Below are 19997 nucleotides of genomic sequence, written 5' to 3'. Positions count from 1 at the left end.
AAAAAAATTCATGTCCAACTATTTTTCCCCTTCTTTGGTAAACATCAATAAATAATTCCTTTAAATTCATGGAAGATAGCAAAATAAAAAAGTCGTAAGTACTTACTGCATCAAAGATAATATGAAAGTTCAATTAAAAAATTTCTGCAATCTTCATCTGTAATAGTTGTAGCATCAGGTTTAGATGAAAATGTGAAGGGAAACGTAATAATCTAATTATTATGGGCTGGCAACAAGACCGTGCTGTGTATCTGTCTTAGCCATTACTAACCCTGATCCCTGCAAAGAACCAAATCTCACATCTAACTCTTGCGATGCACACACATGAAGGAAAGAGATGGATGTGCAAATGAAATACTGATAAAGAGAAGTTTTGGCTCTCCTTACATCTTGATTTCAATCATACAAACAAGAAATATACATCATATAAACAAAAAATCATATAAACAAGAAATGAAGATTCCAATAGCCTACCTGTGGGATTCCTTGTTTTCATAACAAAGCAATACACGAAGCCTACCTGGTGAACACCATGGTGGGACCAGGAATTTTGCAGCAATCATTGAGCAGAATTTAAAGAGCATACAAGTTAAATCCTGTTTTTGAAGTGCTCACCTGTCTGGTTTCCAATAGTTAGATTTTCTTTTCTACCCTGTGCCTGGCCTCCCTTTCTGTGACCAATCTTTCCTGTAAGGGCCTGACCAAGTGCACTACTACAAACAAATAAAACAAGAGGGTCCAACACAAATTCTGAGCCTTGACAAGAAGCGTCACTTAAGAGATGCCATGCAGTAGTTTCGGGGGGAAGACCAATAGGTCCGAACCTGAAGCATTTGGTAAAGAATTTTATTTAATTTCTCCTGGATGAGTACTTTACTCATGAGCTCACCATAGAAGCTGTCCCAGTAAGAATAAAACTGTCATTTACAAGATGTCTTTTATCATCAAAATGCTTCACGGGTCAATGAAATGTCCTAGCATCGCTGTGGGAGCATTTTGGGCAAGGCTTTTACAAATGGTGAAAACAGACACAGAAAGCAGGGAGAGACCATAGAAAGACCAAGAATTACAAAAAGGGGAAAGTATCATCTCACTATAATGGTACTTAAGGAGAAAAATACATAAATCATTCTTCGTGTATTACCTCCAAAATAATGGTGTCTTTTAACAGGGCAGTTTGTAATGAATGGTGGATGTGAGATAATTTGCAAATGAGTAATTTCCAGTATTAAATGAGGATTCTGAAACATGTATTCTATTTCAATCAAAATGAGGTCCATTTCCATAGAAATGGGTGGGAAAAGTAAGCTAAACCCAGCAGTATAGTTTCTAGGAGGAATGGCAGCTGTGGGTCTGGGCAGTCATGGAAAGCGCTGGTTTTGTAAACACCATAGTCAAGAGTTCTTACTAAAAGGAAAAAAGAAAGTCTAAACTCCAAAAAAGGGGCATGGAAAGTATCTGAGAACTTTCCTGGCCATTTCGCACAAAGCCACAGAAGAAAAAATAGTCTCGTGTGCACTTTGCTTTTTCCGTATGGCACAGGAAAGTAAGTTACCACATGCTAAACAGGTGCTTCCCTCTCCGCTGGCCTGGGAGAAAGGGACCATGCTTCATCAGTTAGACCAAGCTATTACTCAGAAGAGCTTTAAAGTGGTAGACCCAACTCTCCCAGAAAATGAACTTGGAAACACTCACAGATGTGGCCCAGGCATGAAGAATGAGTTGAGGCAGACATGTATAGGAGATACACAAGCACTCAGTACTCAGAAAAGCAAAATCCAGGGAGAAACAAACCAAACTCACCTACTTTCAAAGTAACAATGTTTACGTTGTGCCTATGTTTTCAAAAGGCCTCTTTGATGGGTTATAAAAGTACAGTGGGTTTATGAAACAAGCACCACTCTGCCTCTCTCCAGTGCTTCCATGGGAAGGATGGGGCTGCTGCTTGCACAGCATGTGAAAGCTCAGAGCTGTGGCCCCTCAGTCTGCTCCCTTAGTCACTGTGCTAGCTGACGATTACGGATCCTTCTGTACTAGCAACAAGTCAGCTGCTGGAGCAAGTCTGTGAGGCTCTCAGCCAAGTGACTGCCAGAGGCCCAGTACACAGGATGTGACCCTGGATTGTATGATTTATTTAACCCCTTCACCCTGGAATTCTTTTGCAGAAAAAGAAAAACATGACATTTGTATGGTTAATGATTTCCTTAAAGGGAGAAAAAAAACATCAAAACTTTTGTGTTCTGTGAAATGAGCGAGCAAAAGGATTGCTTTCAGCAAGTTTATATCTATAAGCCAATCAGATGGGTACCAGCCACTTGTTGGAGGAAAAAAAATCCAACTAGGTTGATGTAACCATTACCATACTTAAAAAAAAAAAAAAAGATGACTGTCTTGTTCATTTCCTATTAATCACTTGGGAAGGTTAGGAAACAGGACATATGTATTGGTAAGAACTCTGAAAGACACATATTTTTTTTCTTTTCACTGTATAAAACACGTACACATTCACTCTTAGTACCCTAAAGTCACTTGAAAAGTAGAGTGATTACTTACCAGCAGTGGAAAATATCAATAAGATGTAGAGAAATGAGCATTTTACAGATAGATCTTTGATGGGCTTTAATGTGAATTGTTTTATTTGAAACAGGGAGCCATCAAAAGTGATAAAACTATCAAGTAAACATTCTAGAGCATGGCATGGATGAAAGGTAATACTCACCAGCACCTCACATGGGATTAAAAGACAATGTCAGCAACACATCATGGAAGGAACACAAAATGTAAAAGGCACCTGGCTGGGGGAGAAGCCGTGGTGTGCACTGCCTCTCGAGCAGGTTCATGTCTGTACACTGTGTGTGGATAAGCCTGGACAGTGACATTCGGAATGGTACAAAAAAAGGTTCTGATCTGAAGCCCAGGATCCTATGTGGGTAGCTAACCTTTCCTCAGACTGGTTTACATCTGCTATGGGGTTTAAGGTCCTAAAAAGGGTATGAGGTTTGCTAATCCGTAACACAAAAGCTCTCCCCTTTGTTTTTCTAGAAGAAAGGGTTTTTGAAGGCTTTTAAACACCCTAACTTAAAAACAAATAACAACAATGAAATAAAAGACAGAAAAGCAGCCTAAACGTAAACCAATCAAATGGAAAGGCAAAATCATAAAAAACAGTACTGGTGAACAGTACATTAACTGTACAGTTAATGCCCTGTCCAAATGAAGATGTTTAACAGGCATCCACAACACACACAAGTACAAAGCTGCTCTTGGCAACTGTGAGTAAATAGCTACCTTTTCCTTTGAACACACTGTACTGTTATTGGTGACCGCATGCCAAGTGCTGACGTTAGAACAGACCCCACATTGGTGAAGGACCCCAGGCAGTAGTCTGCCTGATGTGGCCATGTCTGTGGGAAACCAGACTTACACCCTCAAATAATGACACCCCCAAAGTCCCCTCTCCTCTTCCTGTTTGCACTGTATGTTTTAACCTCCTAGCAGGTAGGTCCAAATGATTCCATTTCCCCCTCAGTTCTAGGCACTCTCTGGAACATCTTTGATTAACCAGGGTCTTTCATTTCTTTCCAACTCCATTGGTGACTTTTGACTTGGAATGTCGATTTCTTCTTCTGGAAGAATGGCTTTCGTTGTTGCCTGGATGCTTGGGTGGGCTGTCCTCAGAACCTGGCCAAAGGAATCAGAACACACAATCACTATGGGCTGAGGGGTTCCCAGGCTCACTCAGATTTGTAGATCCCTGCCCAGCCTCCCTAGGCCTGCCCGCAAAGTATAGGCTCTTCCACTGATACTCGCGCGCCATCTAGTGGCCTCGTTAATAAATTAAGACAGGCAGCCAGTGCCTGGGTATGCAAGTTGATGGCTCCATGCAGTCTGTGGGGGTCCTGAAAAAATTTTATATTCACACTGTGTAGGGTGGATCATGGTCATGGTGATGGGAACCAAAGTTAGTGTACAAATGAAATCAAAGCACAAAGGAGGGGCAATTAAAACGTAAAGCACATGGGTGTCAACCAAAGAATGCATTACCTGTTTCCAACCTTGACCTGCTACATACCAGAGTTTCCAAATCCCTGAATTGGGAAAGATTCCTGACTTTACAAAATTAAAGCTATCACATGCCCTCTATCATTTGATCTGGAGGTCACTTTTACAAATCAGGTCCTGGCTGCTTAAAAGAGCGCTGGGGCACACACTGAAGATGCCACATGCCTTCAAGACATTCAGTCTACAGGGACATCATTTGTCACACTATATTATTTGTCTGGGAACTCAGAAAAAGACTTCTACATCAGCTGAGCAATCAGCAGGCATCAGCCAGGTGGAGGGTGGGGTCAGGGGAGCTGGGGGATGGGTGGGCATTCCAGGTAAAGGTGTGGAAAGCTTGGGTTAGCTCTGCTCTTAAGTACATGGCCAACCCCTGGCCTAGCAGCCAAGCCAAGACTTTGTTTGCCCCAGGGCTCAGATCCAGCCCCAGCCCCAGAGGAAATCTCTACCCAAGATAGCCACTAAAAAAAGTTCTCAGAGTTTTGGTCTCCATTATAAGTGGTATTTGGCTTAGTCCACCAAGAGATTCTTTTACCACTCTAAAGATTTTTTCTTTCGTTTTTGTTCTTTTTACTAGTGTATCTACCTTTCATTGAAATATATCTCTACACTGCTTACTTCTTTTAGTCTTTTCAATGGAGAAGGCCCAGAAGCGTCAAGGACTGATATGTAAGGGGATGGTTGCGAACCAGGGAGCTCTGGGGAACCACTCTGCCCACTTCTATCAGCATTCCAAAATAGACTATTGATACACTCCTTGACTCAGGAGAAACCATCTAAAAAAGGTGTGAATGGCAACTCAGCAGAGTGAACACTAGTATTTTCCCAGGTAGAGCTCTAAGAAGCTTGACCCCAAAAGAATTCAGGGGAGCAATTGCGACAGTAGTGCTTTCCTCTCCCTAGGCCCACTGTTCTTCTGAGCAATCCTGTGAGCTAAAATTCATGGTCTCTAGCATTCATAATTCTCTCCCTTTAGTCAAGCCTTCCGATCAGCTCATTAAGAATATGCAAGAAACTGCTGTCCAGTGGAGCCTTCTCAGTGTCGTTATTCCATGTGCCTAATTCTTTAAAAAAACCAGGTGGCTGCAAATCTTTCCAAAATGCTCCTCCCTTGGAGCAAAGGATTGAAATCCCTTACGCTGGTTTGCCTCTTGAATAAACGTGATTAAATCAATCCACCTCTTTGAAAGGCTTTTCCTCCTGGTATACAATTCTTCCTAACCCCTTTCACTCATGATAAAAGCCAAGACAGAGAGAACACTCCCATCAGGGTGCTTGAGACATGTGGGCCTCCTTACATCTTCCTGTCTCAGAAATGGCAGAACTACATGGTGCCTCTTCTTATGAAGAAAGTTCCTTTGGACAGATTCTGCAAGCACTTTGCATGTTTCTTAATAATAACAGGAGTCATGTGATGAGTAGGTTTGAGACTCTTCAGAACATACATTTATCAAGATACAGAGGAGAAATACTGATTTTAAATCTCCTTACTGGGCCTCAGAAGGGAGAGGACCCAGTAAAGTTTTAAACAATAAATAAGAAAGAGATACCTTTTGTACTTTTCCTGTGAGGCCAGGAGATATCTGGACTGTAGGTGCCGTCTTCACATTCTGAGTAGGTCTAGGGAGAGAGGCAGGCTTAGTGACAGAATTTCAAGTACTCCCCAGGAGGGGTAGCAGGCAAACAAGGGAGATGCTCTGTCCTGCCCTTCCCAGTCTGGGGATCACCACCACCAAGTAACAGAACCTTCCAGTACTCATGTTTCTCAGCTATAAAACCAAGGCTATCTCCCAGATGATAAATTTAGAAAGCACTTTAGATTCTTAGACTCAAGGTATGAATAAAGGATGAAAGCTGTTCTTTTTACTTAAAAAATTACAGTGGACAAGACTGCTGTAGCATTTTAAGCCTGTACACATCTATTCTCTACTTTAATACTCGTATCTACTACGAAGTGGGCAGGGAAAGAATTTTTTGATTGGGGCCTCCAGGCTGGGTGGGGCATAGGAAAAGGTCTGCACGAAGTGGAAGGGCCAGGAATAAGACCTAGCCTTCCAAAAACTGGTCCAGGGCTCTCCCCACAAGTTTTGTTTCAAATAAATAATTAGGTTTTAAACCTCTTAAAAAGGGAGGATAAATATAGTGACCTACTGAACAGGGCAGTCACAAGCATGGACATCCATGGATAGGGAATGAATTCTGAACTGGTTAAGTTTCTACATAGCGAGACTGAAGCCCACTCTCACGAACCGGCCACACCATATTCTCATGCAAACATGCTCTGGGTTAAAGCTCCAAGCTGCAAGGGTTACTTTAAATAAAGGCCATCTCTGCCTTCCCTCTTGTACCTTTTCTCGATGACCATAGTGCTCTGCGTACCACACCATGCCGTACAGACACAGGAAGGTGGTGAAAGCCTGGAAGAGAAAAACAAGCACATTTTATAAATGATGTTGCACAAATTCCATTTTCCAGAACTTCAGGGTCTCAATGGGAATTCACACAAGATGGCTCGATGCATTTCTGCTATCTGTCCTAGGACACCAGTTAAAAAATGGCTGGATGTGGTGGAGATGAACCCCAGGCTAGGAGTGGGGGGAATATCCCCAAAACTTTTGATAAGAAGAGTTGATAAAACCGCAGTTACTACTTATGACTCTATCAGAATACAAGATCATGATTAGAAGTGGGACAAGTGGGATGCATTTTCTGAATGGTTTTGCAGATTCTGCTCAAGAGGACATACAGGATTGTCTACTGTGGTTCTGGTTTTGTGGCCCATCCTCTTCCCCCATCACTGGGGAGAGTTATAAGGACAGTTTATCAGCTTCTGTGAGGAAGAGGATTTCTGAATGAAAAAGCAGATTCATTCAGTCTGAGTCAGTGGGGCTGGAGGGCATTCAGGACAAATACCCACTGTGTCAGTGTCAGAACACAGCAGGACACTACTGCCCCTGGTTTTGCACTATTTTACTGCTTTTTAGTCTCAGTCGCCCCCACCCTGACCCCAGTTCTGGTTGCTTTTGTTTTTCTTGTTTATGTAGATAAGAAAATAAAGAGAAAATAAAAATGCTATGTAAGTCCCTGAGTAAAATGAGAAGAGCATGGTCCATGGGAACCCAGAGGTAGGGATAACCTCTATTTCCCCCCTAGCATCCCTACCTGCCCTGCATTACATCCTATATCAGGGGTGTCCAAACTTTTTTCAACGGTTTTCACCAAGGGCCATATGCGGTAAAATACACAAACAGCCGGGCCACTCACTCGAGGTGAAGTACGTATTGCCTTACCTGGTTTATTTAAGTAAACTAAATATATTTTTGGAATTTGCTGCGGGCCAATTAACAATGGATCACGGGCCACAGTTGGCCCACGGACCACAGTTTGGACACCGCTGCCCTAAATTATACTCTAATTTGAGGGAAGAACAGCCTCTAGAACAGGGGTGTAAAAACTGCGGCCCACGGGCCAACTGTGGCCTGCAATCCATTGTTAATTGGCCCGCAGCAAATTCCAAAAATATATTTAGTTTACTTAAATAAACCAGGTGAGGCAATACGTACTTCACCTCGAGTGAGTGGCCCGGCTGTTTGTGTATTTTACCGCATATGGCCCTTGGTGAAAACCGTTGAAAAAAGTTTGGACACCCCTGGCCTAGAAGAACCCAAAGTCTAAAAACGTGTCAGGGAAAAAGTTCCTGGATGCCTACACTGAGTAGTAAAGAAGGGAGGGAGAGCATGTGACAGTAGTGAGGACAGATAACTCTCGGCAAGGTCCTTCAGCTAGGCCTTACCTTCCTGACTGTAGGTGAATCATCCAAAACAAAATGACTGAATTTCTTCAGAATGCTTTGCTTTAGGAAGATCCTTACACACACCATCCTCGCTAACCTTCACCTCTTCCACTGTATTTCCTGTTGAGGATGTATCACCTTGCCTCAACTGTGGGAAGAAGTGTGAAATCACAGTGGAACCTTCTCTCCTTGAGGAAATAATTCTCATTCTTTCTAAGATTCATAACTTTAGATCTAAAGAGGTCACCAGAGAGATCATTAATTTCAACTCTCACCATTTCACAGGAATGAAAATGGCCCTGTCGAGGACACACAGCTAGTATGTGGCAAAACTGGAACCAGAACACAGGTCTCTTGATGTCCCTGCATACAAGGTTTAGGGATGGCTATCGAGATAAATATTCACTTTATTTCTATATATCTTCACATCTCTATCCATTCATCCATCCACTCGTCCAGCCCCGAAGAAAAGCATCACAGCAATAGCCAGTAGGCTCATATGCTCTGCACGGCCCCCAGTCTGCAGCGTGGCACCGTGGCTGCTGGGAATTCTCAGGACCATGGCTGGTAATCTAGCTCTGGCCAAGTTCCTTTAAGTCAACGATATTAACTAAGTGTCTGCTGGGTCAGAGCATCGTCTTAAGTGTCAAAAAAGAAGAGTCTGAGTGCTCCCACTGGCCTTCTTCCATCAATGAAGTCAGAATAGCAGCATGGTGGAGAGAGAACATGAAACACAGAGGATCACTAGTTCATTTTATAGTAAGTCCATATGAAAACTGGTATCCACCTATAGATTAAAAATTTAAAGGAAAAAAAGCTCACACACACCCCCATGAAAAAATTAGGCAATGAATATATTAAAATTATAAAATGAAAACTACTTCTAACTTTTACCAAACTCTGGTACATGCTCAGATTTCTAACATGCACTACCCACTAAATGTACCATTTTCACGGCATGGAAAAAATGGGAAACATTAGAATTTGCAGCGTGTTAGCCTATATATATATGTTAGGTCCTTTACAAAGAGCAACATAGGTCATCCTAGGTTTCACAGGACGGCGATGTTAGGGAGGACGGGTTCCACCTCCTTAGGCCAGTCAGTGGCTGTGCAGTGGTGGTGGGTAGGCTGGCCAGAGCGGTTACTCCAATAGAACCGGGAGCAGTGAGGGCTGGAATAGCTGTCATTGTGAATTCTGCCCACCAGAGGGCAGGTGAGTGGGGCTCTTCCTCTTCCTTCCCCAGCCCCACCCCTGGGAGGGCAGGTCAGGAAAACCAGGCAGACAGCTCTGCAGGATACCAGGGGACAAGCCAGCAGGTGGTGAGCTTATCATCACAACCACCACTCAAAGGGCCTGGTGTGGCTGCCAAATCTACCACTTCACCTGGGTACAAAAGATCCATTTCATACTTGTCCCAGGAGACAAAAGCTTGTAATTGGGGTTTGCAATCACACCTGTGGATATTTAGGTAAGTACCCATTTAAAATGTCAAGGCCTGGATTTAAAATAGCAATTGTACAGATTGTGTTTACGAAAGGGAAGAAAAAGAGAAAGTGAAAGAAAACATGTGGGATGAGAACCAAGGCAGTACACAAGCATGGGTGTCGGCAATAAGGCGGTAAAACTGGCTTGGCTCTCACATCATAATGAGAATTCAAATTTACCAAGTCTGATCAGACAACTGCTGTTGAAGAAGCTTATTAACTAGCATGCGGATCTTTACTTCCGCAATTATCTCAAGTTCCAGATATGTTCTCTTACTGAACCAGGAGAATAATTAGGGGGTTTGTCTCTGAGTGGTGTGGGAGGCATGGTGTAGCTTAACATTCCCTTACTGAATGATGTCTGCTTCACTCCTGAATTTGAGGTCAATCTTCATCTTTAATAAAGACCACAAATGTGAAAAAGCACCGGCACCTTGTTTGTATTCTTTTTCTTCAACTGGTAAATGTGCAAGGCATTGGGGATCCCTCTTTATCCTAGCCAATGGCCTCATTTAGGGCCAGGTCCCCCTCCATGGCACTCATCATTGGTACACCAATTGGGGAATTCTGCTTGTCTTCAAAGACCTGCTCTCCAGGAGCTGGTTTTCAGACTGGCCTGGCCTCTAAGTGGCTGCTATGCAGAATTCCATCCTCAACTAGCTTCTCTTCCCAATGCTGTCCCCAGACTAATCCAATGGTTCTAGCAATGCTCGACATACCCATAGCCCCAACTCTTTCATCTCCACCGCCAACTGAGTCTATCCAGTGTTACTGGACAGACTAGAATTTCCAATGATACAGGACATCTTCATCTGTAAGTTCTAAGGGTCCCTTAAACCTCAATGCCCCAAACCAAATTCATCTACTTTCATGGGGCTTTTTATATCCACCATTCTGTTACCATCTCCAATAGCCACCCAAAGACACAAACTAGACACCCTGGAGTCATGCTCAATCCCTTCCCAGCTCTCACAGGGGATGGCGTCCTGTGAATTGACCTCTCAAATCCAGCCTTTTCTCTGCATCTTTAAGGCCACTGCCTTGGTTTAGCTTCAGTTATTTGTCACTACAACACCCTCAGACTGAACTCTTCTTCCAATCCCTCTAGACTCTCCCCCCACCCACAGTGTTTCCCACTGAAAAATCTTCTTGGGAACTTGCTAACTACAGATGTCCCCTATCCTCTCCACCTCCAACTCGCTCTCCTCACTCAAGCTCCCCAAACATGGAGCCATCTTCCCAAGAACGTTGGGCACTGGCACAGCTTCATGTCTTTGCACATGTGCGTTCCTCCCGCTGCCTGTACATCTCCTGGTCTCTGTCTTTCAAATTCATTCCTTTATTCTCCACGTGTTTGTGAGGTGTTTCCTATGTATCAGGTACTGTGCTATAGTCAGTGGGGACAAAAGGACAATGAAAACTTATTCTTTGTGAGCAAGAATGTAATGTTGAGGAGACAGATATAAATACCGCAAATTACATTACACTCAAATTAGAACTCAAAGAAATATGTACCAACTGCGACTGGCCTCTAGTCTGCCTTGCAGGTCATAGAGGGCATGAATTTAAGTCTGGTCTTGATATAAGATTCACTAGGTAGAGGAAGAGGAGAAAGCATTCACATCAGGTAAAAGAAGCTTCATGGGTGACGGCAAGATAAGTCTGGAAGGATGACTTGTTGAGGTAACTAAGGAGTCTGAGGTAGCTGAGTAGAATACACACGAATGGGTATGATGAATGATCCAGATAATGGTGGACCTAACCACACACGCAAGCTTTCCTATTTCAGCTGGTAGGTTTTGTGGTGGGGATCCTTCTTGGTATTTCTTTCTACAGGGAGGGAGAGCTTTCATGGTATAATACTGCAGCTTCTCCCCACCTCTCACTCCTTCCCTGGGGAGGAGCTATCTGACTGGTGAATCCGAGAAGGAAGCTGGGCATTTCCTGTCTTTCTGTCCAGGTGTTAGGCCACCAGCACAATGTGGGGAGGCCTGCTTCTTGGGGCTGGAGAGTGTGTCAAATTCTGGGGTTCACTATTCAGACGCCTCTCATTGCCATGCATCTAAAGCTGATATTGAACAATGTGGATTCTCAGTAATAAAGATGCTATTCTGATCTCCAGAAGCACCTCCCACCCTGCCTATGTCTTAATTACTCGGAACTTCAGTGGGGAAAAATATTGTATTATTGGGCTCTCCCAAGGCAACAATAAGGGAATGATTCTAAGAAGGGAAAAGAGATTCAGATCTGAATCCTGGAAGATCGCTTTGGTAGCAGTGTAGAGAGTGGATCTGAAGGGCAAGATGGAGAGAAAATAGGTGTCTAGACAGCTGCAAAGGCAGTGAGAATGGAGACGAGGGTGGAGCTGGGCTAAATGTTCGAATGACTAAAACCTAATGATCCTCTGAGTTGAAGAGTGACAGAGGGCGGTAAGCAGTCTCTCAGGTTTTTAACTGAGGCACCTGAAGGATGAGAGAGCCATCACTGTGACTGTTCAAAGTCCTCTTCACTCATTACCTCCAGGGAGCCCTCACCAATTCCCCATCTCATCTGGTGCTCTCTCCAGTGCTCCTTCAGTTCTATGGACACATCCTTAATCCTTATCACATATTAATATCATTCCTTTGCATGTATAATTCCTACCTGGATGTGGAGACCCTTGGAGGGGGCACCCTTGGAAGGGGAGGAGGAGCTCTCTAGCCAGACTATTTGGGTTTGAACCCTGCCTCTGCCACTTAACTCTTTGTGTAACAGGGGGCAAGTTAGTGAACCTCTCTGTGCCTTTATTTATTCATCGATAAAAGAAGGCTAATAAAGTACCTCCCTGAAAAGTGTAAAGATCAAATGTGCAATTCATGAGAAGGGCTTAGAAGAGTATCTGGCACATCGTAAGCATTAATAAATCTTATCATCACCATCATCTATCTGTGGGGGGTACAGTATCAGGTATAAATTTGAAGAGCACTCAGAAAATGTTGTGTGAAGGAATACCACATGTACAAAGGACCATGGTGACTGAAGGAGAGACTGATGGGAGGACAAGATGTGGTTCATGTCCTTATGAGGTTATAATCACAGATATAAAGGCAAATCAAAAATCACCAACATAAGAAGACGTATGCTAAGTGTCAAATAAGTAAAACAGAAAGTATCCAAAACTTAAAGAGAGACTGGCCGTGTCCTGCAGGTGGACTGACAAGAGAGGGCTTCTTTGACATGGCCTTGAGAAGACTGTTCTGGCCACTGATGCCCCAGATGGAAGCTGTGCACAGATGGCTGGGAGCCTGCTATGGGTTGTTGTGAGAAGGGCACCTGCCCATGTCCCAGTAGTCCCGCCTGCCTCCACCTCTCAGTGTCCCCTCTGGCACCAGCTGAGGCAGTAGTTAAAACTACAGTTCACACACCTAAGGGGCACATGCCAGATAGCAATGTGAGAAGCAGTTGGTTAAAATCTCCAGACACATCTGACATACTCCCTTAACCAACCCTTACATCTAGTCTCACCAGGCCAAAAAAAAGAAAAAAAAATACATTTGAGTATTAACTCTGGAGTTTAAGTACAAAGGAAATCATTATTCCCTTTTACTGTTCAAGATAAAACAGGGCAGAAAAGGCTCAAGGTGCCCTGGTACAGTTAGAGTTCCTAACAATAACCCTAAAAACAGGCATTGTGAAAGGCAATAAAAAACACTTTAAAAATACAAAGTTTAGTCTTGCCAAAAGAAAAAAAACATAGACCTGAATCTGATTAAGCCTCTAGATGCAACTACCAATTTACAGAAAATACAGAGGACAAAGAAATCTGTTAAATTACAGTACAGGATGAAATCAGTAAAATCCAGACTGTGGGAAAATCTACAGGACAAAAGAGCTGATTTCTTCAACAAATAAATTGTGAAGGAGAGAAAACTAGAGACAGGATAGTATAGATTAAAAGAGACTTAAAAGGCATGCCAACAATTGCAAAAAGTGGGTATTGATTTAAGTAAACTGTTAAAAAATACAACATTTAAGAAAATGTTAGTAATTTGAACACTGATTAGATATTTGATAATATTAAGGAATTACTGTCAATTCTTTTTCAGGTATGATAATAGTATGGTGGTTGCGTTAAATTAAAAAAAAAAAAATTCTTGTGTTCTTTTAGAGCTATATCCTGAAATATTACAGGTGCATTTGCTTCAAAATAATTTGGGGTAAAGACTGAGTAGGAAATATAAGGAAACAAGATTGGCTATGAGTTGGTAATTGTTGAAACTGGGTAATAGGTACATGAGGGGTCACCTACCCTTATGTACTTTCAAATATGTTTAAAGGTTTCTGTAATTATAAATTAATTTTCTGGACCAAGTAATTAAAGAATCCTAAGCTTAAATGTAAAATAAGACTTTTCTCCAAAATAATAAAACAATTAAATTAAGGGTAGTCACAGACTGTGTAAGCTAGGTAAGATCTTACTTCACGTTAAAGGTGAGGGAAAAGTCCCAGGATAACAGAGCTGGAGACCCCAGGGCTCTGCCCTTCAGAAAGGAAGCTCCCCCTACCCAGACTTGGCCTAGAAAGTTGGCTGGCAGGGCAGAAACTGCACAGTCTGATTACCTTCGAAAACATCTTATGTGGCCTATAAACTATAGTCTGTCATTTTGTACATAAACGCTCATACTACTGTTTGTTACATGTACGTTACAGGGAACAGTAATTGTCCTTTTCACTTCATGGCAAGCCTGAAATTCTTCGCATGAGCAGATGAATTCCTGTTAAGTGAAATAAATGCGTGTATGGTGCACCTCTGACCCATTCTGGATGCCATGTGGTCCTATGTATTTATTCTTGAACTTCAGAGTAGTGACCAATCTCAGGTTATTTCAAATAGAATGTCCTGTCTATGAATTTCTAATGAAGCTTGGTGCACAAGAGCTGTTTTGTTTTTCGTTTTTTTTTAAACACAATGGGGAATTTAGCCAACCCTTTGGGTGAAAAAGTAATGACTTACCACACAAAGAAGCCAAAGCACAACATAGAGTATTTGGGTCTTAGAGAAGAGATCTTGTCCAAATTTTATGCAAACAATAGCTTCCAGGAAACCAATGACCCTAGTTGACAGAGAACAAGAAGTCAAATACCAATTTATCTTATCAGAGCATACACATTAACAGAAATATGCATTATTCCATCAAAGAGTTCAACTGGTTATAAGATTTCTGCTGCAACCACTGGTAGAGGATCCCCCACAAAATGACATTGTTCTAGCACAACTGCACTTTCTTCAAAAATAATATACAGTTGACCCTGGAACTGTGGGGGTTTGAAATGCGAGGGTCCACTTATACACAGATTTTTTCAATAAATACTGTGAATGTATTTTCTCTTCCTATAATTTTTGTAATAACATTTCTCTTCTTTAGTTTCCTTTAGACTAAGAATATAGTATACAATACACATACCATAGAAAATATGTGTTACTCAAATGTTTATGTTATTGGTAATGCTTCCAGTCAATAGTAGGCTATTAGCAGTTAACTTTTGGGGGAGTCAAAAGTTTTATGTGGACACGTCATCAAAATGGCGGTGTGAGGTGAGCCTCTGTAAATCTCCCCTGGAATTTACAACTAATCGAACAACTATAACTCCACAAAGGACACCCTGAACAGCAGAGAGGCAAGACAAAGAGGCTCACTACTAAATTCACCTAAAGGTGGGCAAATTGCGCAAACAGGGGAGGAGGGAAGGGAGAAGAGTAGAGCCAGAGCCGCGCGGGAGCAGGACGCAGACCTAGTTCAGGGCTCCGAGCTCCCTATATCCTGGAGCTACCGCAGTGGAGGGAGAGGGAAGAACTTGGACTACTAGGGCTCCGCTTATGGCCCACGGGGCAGAGAGGACAGCATATAGCTCAGCTGTACACAACGGCACAGACCGCGGAGCAAACACTGAAGGAAGAAGGCTGAAAACATAGGTTTAAGCCCTCACTGCCACAGAGAACGGAAGCCTTAGGCACTGAGACTAGCTGCCTCCTCCCTACCCTCCCAGAGCTCGCCCCGCCCCCACCTGCCCAGTGCTAGAAGCGGAATAGTAGTATTGTCAGATCAAAAGAACAGAATATTTGTAGTTCTGAGAACTAGGGACCACAGACACAGATTCGCAGCCCAACTAGTCCCGGCAAAGGGGAGGGAGCTTTAGAAGCAGGAATGGCTGTGGTGGTGATCGCTGCCATTGCTCTGGGCCACTTCTCACAACCCACCCCACCCCTGTCCCCACCTAATTGGGCGGATCCCTGCAGGAGTAAACAGAACTGCTGAAAAACACGGGCTCTGAATCTTGTGCAAGAAGAGCTCTGGAACTTCAAAACCTCTCTGCATCCCCACACGGATGTGGCGCCCTATGACCTAGGCGAACTGTTAACAGAGGAGAAGCCCGCCTTCCAGGGAATCCCCCCACTATGTGAGAAGCTGGGATAGTGCAGAGAAAACATAACACTACAGTGTCAGAGAGAAAAAAAAGGCTGCAGTTGGAGAGAAAATAAAACACTCTACCAACACCTACTGGAAAACAAAAGAAAGACCTCTTACTATCAACGTGTTGTAGAACCTACTCCTGTAGATGTCTAGGAAGAGAAATAATAAATCAGTAATTGCCATGAATAACCAAGGTAACAAGACAGCTCAGAAAGAAAGTGAAAAGTCTCCAGAAAATGAACTTAAAGATATGGAAATATGTGAGTTAAATGACAGAGAATTCAAGATTGCAGTCCTGAAAAAAATCAATGAGATGCAAGAAAACACAGGAAGGCAGTTTAATGAACTCAGAAACACAATCTAAGAACAACAGGAACATTTTACCAAAGAGACTGAAATTTTAAAAAAGAACCAACTGGCATTTCTGGAGATTAAGAACTCAATAGAAGAAATTAAGAATGAAATAGGCAGCTTAGGTATTAGAGTTGACCAGATGGAGGAAAGAATCAGTGACATCGAAGATAGATACCTGGAATTGACACAGATGGAAGAAGAAAGAGACTTGAAACTTACAAGAAATGAAAGAACTCTACAAGAACTTTCTGACTCCATCAGAAAGAGCAATATAACAATAATGGGCATACCAGAAGGAGAAGAAACAGAGAAGGGAACAGAGAATATATTCAAACAAATTCTTGATGAGAACTTCCCAAACTTGTGGACAGAACTAGATCCTCTCGAATCCAACAAGCAAATAGAGCACCTAATTACCTCAATCCAAACAGGCCTTCTCCAAGGCACATTGTATTGAAGCTGTCTAAAATCAATGACAAAGACTCCTCAAGGCAGCCAGGGAAAAGAAGACGGGAACCTACAAAGGAAAGCCCATTAGATTATCATCAGATTTTTCAGCAGAAACTCTACAAACCAGGAGGGAGTGGAACCAAATATTCAAACTATTGGAAGACAGAAATTATGAGCCAAGAGTAATATATCCAGCAAAGATATCCTTTAGATATGAAGGAGGAATAAAGACCTTTCCAGACATACAGAAGCTGAGGGAATTTTCTAATACACGACCTGCACTACAAGAAATACTAAAGGAGGCTATTCGACCACCATCAACTGGGACAATTTGTGGCAACCAAAACATAAAAAGTGGGGAGTAAAGGCCTGAACCGGAATACGGGAATGGAGAAAGTAGTGTGCTGAAGAATATGGAATACTCTAAATATCAAACTTTCTTTTACATAAACTTAAGGGTAAGCACTGAAAAAAAAAAATCCAGAATTCAAATATATACTGTAATAAAAGAAGAAACAGAGGGAAACATCATAGAATACCACCACACAGAAGTAATAGACAACAAAAAGGCAAAGAAACAATGGAGACACAGCCTTACCAGAAAACTAAAGAGAGAATGACAGGAAATCCTCACACATGAATAATCACCCTAAATGTAAATGAACTGAACTCACCAATAAAAAGGCACAGAGTAGCAGATTGGGTCAAAAACTAAACCCAACCATATGCTGTCTCCAAGGACACATCTCAGCTACAAGGACAAGCATAGACTCAAAATGAAAGGGTGGAAATTGACACTCCAAGCAAATGGTACCCAGAGAAAAGCAGGTGTAGCATACTGATATCAGATGAAACAGACTTCAGGGTGAAAAAGGTAACAAGAGACAAAGATGGACATTTCATAATGGTAAAGGGGATTAGACAACAAGAAGACTAACAGTCTTCAATATTTATGCCCCCAATCAGGGAGCACTGCAATATACCAAGCAACTACTAACAGAACTAAAGGGAGAAACTGACCAAAACACAATTATACTAGGGGACGTTAAATACATCATTGACAGGTATAGGTAGATCATCCTAACAGAAAACAACTAACGAAATAGCAGCCCTAAATGACACATTAGAAGAAAGGGACATTATGGACATATATAGAGCACTTCATCCTAAAACATCAGACTATACATTCTTTTCTAGTGTACCTGAAACATTCTCAAGGATAGACCATATATTGGGACATAAAATCAGCCTCAGCAAACTTAAGAAGATTGAAATCATACCAAGCATATTCTCTGATCACAAGGCTTTGAAATTGGTTATCAACGGCAAAAAGAAAGCAGAAAAACACAAACATATGGAGATTAAACAACCTACTTTTAAAGAACGACCAGTCAAAGAATAAATCAGAGGAGAGATCAAAAGATACATAGAAACAAATGACAATGAAAATACATCCTACCAAAATTTTTGGGATGCAGCGAAAGCAGTTTTAAGAGGGAAATTTATGTCATTACAGGAGTATCTCAAGAAACAAGAAAAATCCCAAATAAATAACCTCATGTTACACCTTAAAGAACTAGAATAAGAAGAACAAACGAAACCCAAGGTCAGCAGAAGAAAGGAAATAACAAAAATCAGAGCAGAACTAAATGAAATAGAGAACAAAAAGACAACAAAATATTAATGTGACAAAGAGCTGTTTCTTTGAAAAGATTAACAAAATTGACAAACCCTTTGCTAGAGTCACTAAGATAAAAAGAGAGAAGACACTAATTAACAAAATCAGAAATGAAAAAGGGAAGTTATCACAGACACCACAGAAATACAAAGGATCATCCAAGAATACTATGAAGGACTATATGCCACCAAATTCAATAACCTAGAAGAAATGGACAAGTTCTTAGAAACATATAGCCTTCCTAGGCTAAACCATGAAGAACTGGAAAATCTAAACAGAACGATCACCAGTAACGAAATTGAATCAGTCATTCAAAACCTTCCCCAAAGCAAAAGTCCGGGACCAGATGGCTTCACTAGTGAATTCTACCAAACCTTCAAAGAGGATCTAATACCAATCCTGCTCAAACTCTTCCAAAATATTGAAGAAGAGACAGTACTCCCTAATTCATTTTATGAAGCTAGCATTACCCTGATACGAAAACCTGGTAAGGACAACACAAAAAAACAAAACTACAGACCTATATTTCTAATGAATACAGATGCAAAAATCCTAAACAAAATTCTAGCAAATAGAATGCAACAATGCATTAAAAAGATCATTCATCATGACCAAGTGGGGTTCATCCCCGGGGCACAAGGATGGTTCAACATCCGCAAATCCATCAATGCGATACATCACATAAACAAAATAAAGGACAAACATCATATGATTATATCAACTGATGCAGAAAAAGCATTTGACAAGATACAACATCCATTTATGATTAAAACACTTAATAAAATAAGTATAGAAGGAAAATACCTTAACAAAATAAAGTCCATATATGACAAGCCCTCAGCTAATCTCATAATTAATGGTGAAAAACTGAAGCCCTTTGCTCTACGTTCAGGAACACGACAGGGCTGTCCCCTATCACCTCTGCTTTTCAACATAGTGTTGGAAGTCCTTGCCAGAGCAATCAGGCAAGAGAAAGAAATAAAAGGCATCCAAATTGGGAATGAAGAAGTTAAATTATCACTCTTTGCAGATGACATGATGCTATATATAGAAAACCCTGAAGACTCCACCAAAAAGCTATTAGAAACAATCAACGAATACAGTAAAGTCGCTGGATACAAAATCAACGTACAAAAGCCCATTGCATTCCTATATACTAACAATGAAATCACAGAAAAAGAAATACAAAAAACAATTCCTTTTGCAATTGCAGCAAAAAGAATAAAATACCTAGGAATGAACTTAACCAAGGATGTGAAGGACCTATATGCTGAAAACTATAAGACATTTTTGAAAGAAATTGAAGAAGATACAAAGAAATGGAAAGACATTCTGTGCTCATGGATTGGAAGAATCAACATAGTTAAAATGGCCATATTACCCAAAGCAATATACAGATTTAATGCAATTTCCATCAAAATCCCAATGGCATTTTTTAAAGAAATAGAACAAAAAGTCATCAGATTTGTTTTGAACCACAAAAGACCCTGAATAGCCAAAGCAATCTTAAGAAAACAGAACAATACTGGAGGTATCACACTCCCTAACTTTAGCTTGTACTACAGGGCTACAATAATCAAAACAGCATGGTATTGGCAGAAAAACAGACACATAGACCAATGGAATAGAATTGAGAACCCAGAAATAAAACCACATAAATATGGACAGATAATTTTTGACAAAGAAGCTAAAAACATACAATGGAGGAAAGATAGCCTCTT

At 41.5% G+C, this 19997-nt stretch overlaps 1 protein-coding gene across 1 annotated transcript in view; it reads right to left on the bottom strand.

Moving 5' to 3' along the window:
* Positions 1 to 2601: 2601 nt before the first annotated feature.
* The window catches only part of PTDSS1 (phosphatidylserine synthase 1), a 77536-nt gene continuing 60140 nt past the window's right edge, over positions 2602 to 19997 (bottom strand). Inside the window, exons 10-13 of the mRNA XM_033125875.1 lie at positions 14336 to 14435; positions 6411 to 6479; positions 5613 to 5682; positions 2602 to 3681 (exon numbers count right to left, since the gene is read on the bottom strand). Of these exons, the coding sequence (XP_032981766.1) occupies positions 3572 to 3681; positions 5613 to 5682; positions 6411 to 6479; positions 14336 to 14435 (349 nt within the window). The 3' untranslated portion in view covers positions 2602 to 3571. The remainder of the gene's footprint in view (positions 3682 to 5612; positions 5683 to 6410; positions 6480 to 14335; positions 14436 to 19997) is intronic.

Source organism: Rhinolophus ferrumequinum, chromosome 14 (assembly GCF_004115265.2).
Source record: "Rhinolophus ferrumequinum isolate MPI-CBG mRhiFer1 chromosome 14, mRhiFer1_v1.p, whole genome shotgun sequence".
Lineage (NCBI taxonomy): Eukaryota > Metazoa > Chordata > Mammalia > Chiroptera > Rhinolophidae > Rhinolophus > Rhinolophus ferrumequinum.
This window is presented reverse-complemented; position numbering and strand designations above follow the sequence as displayed.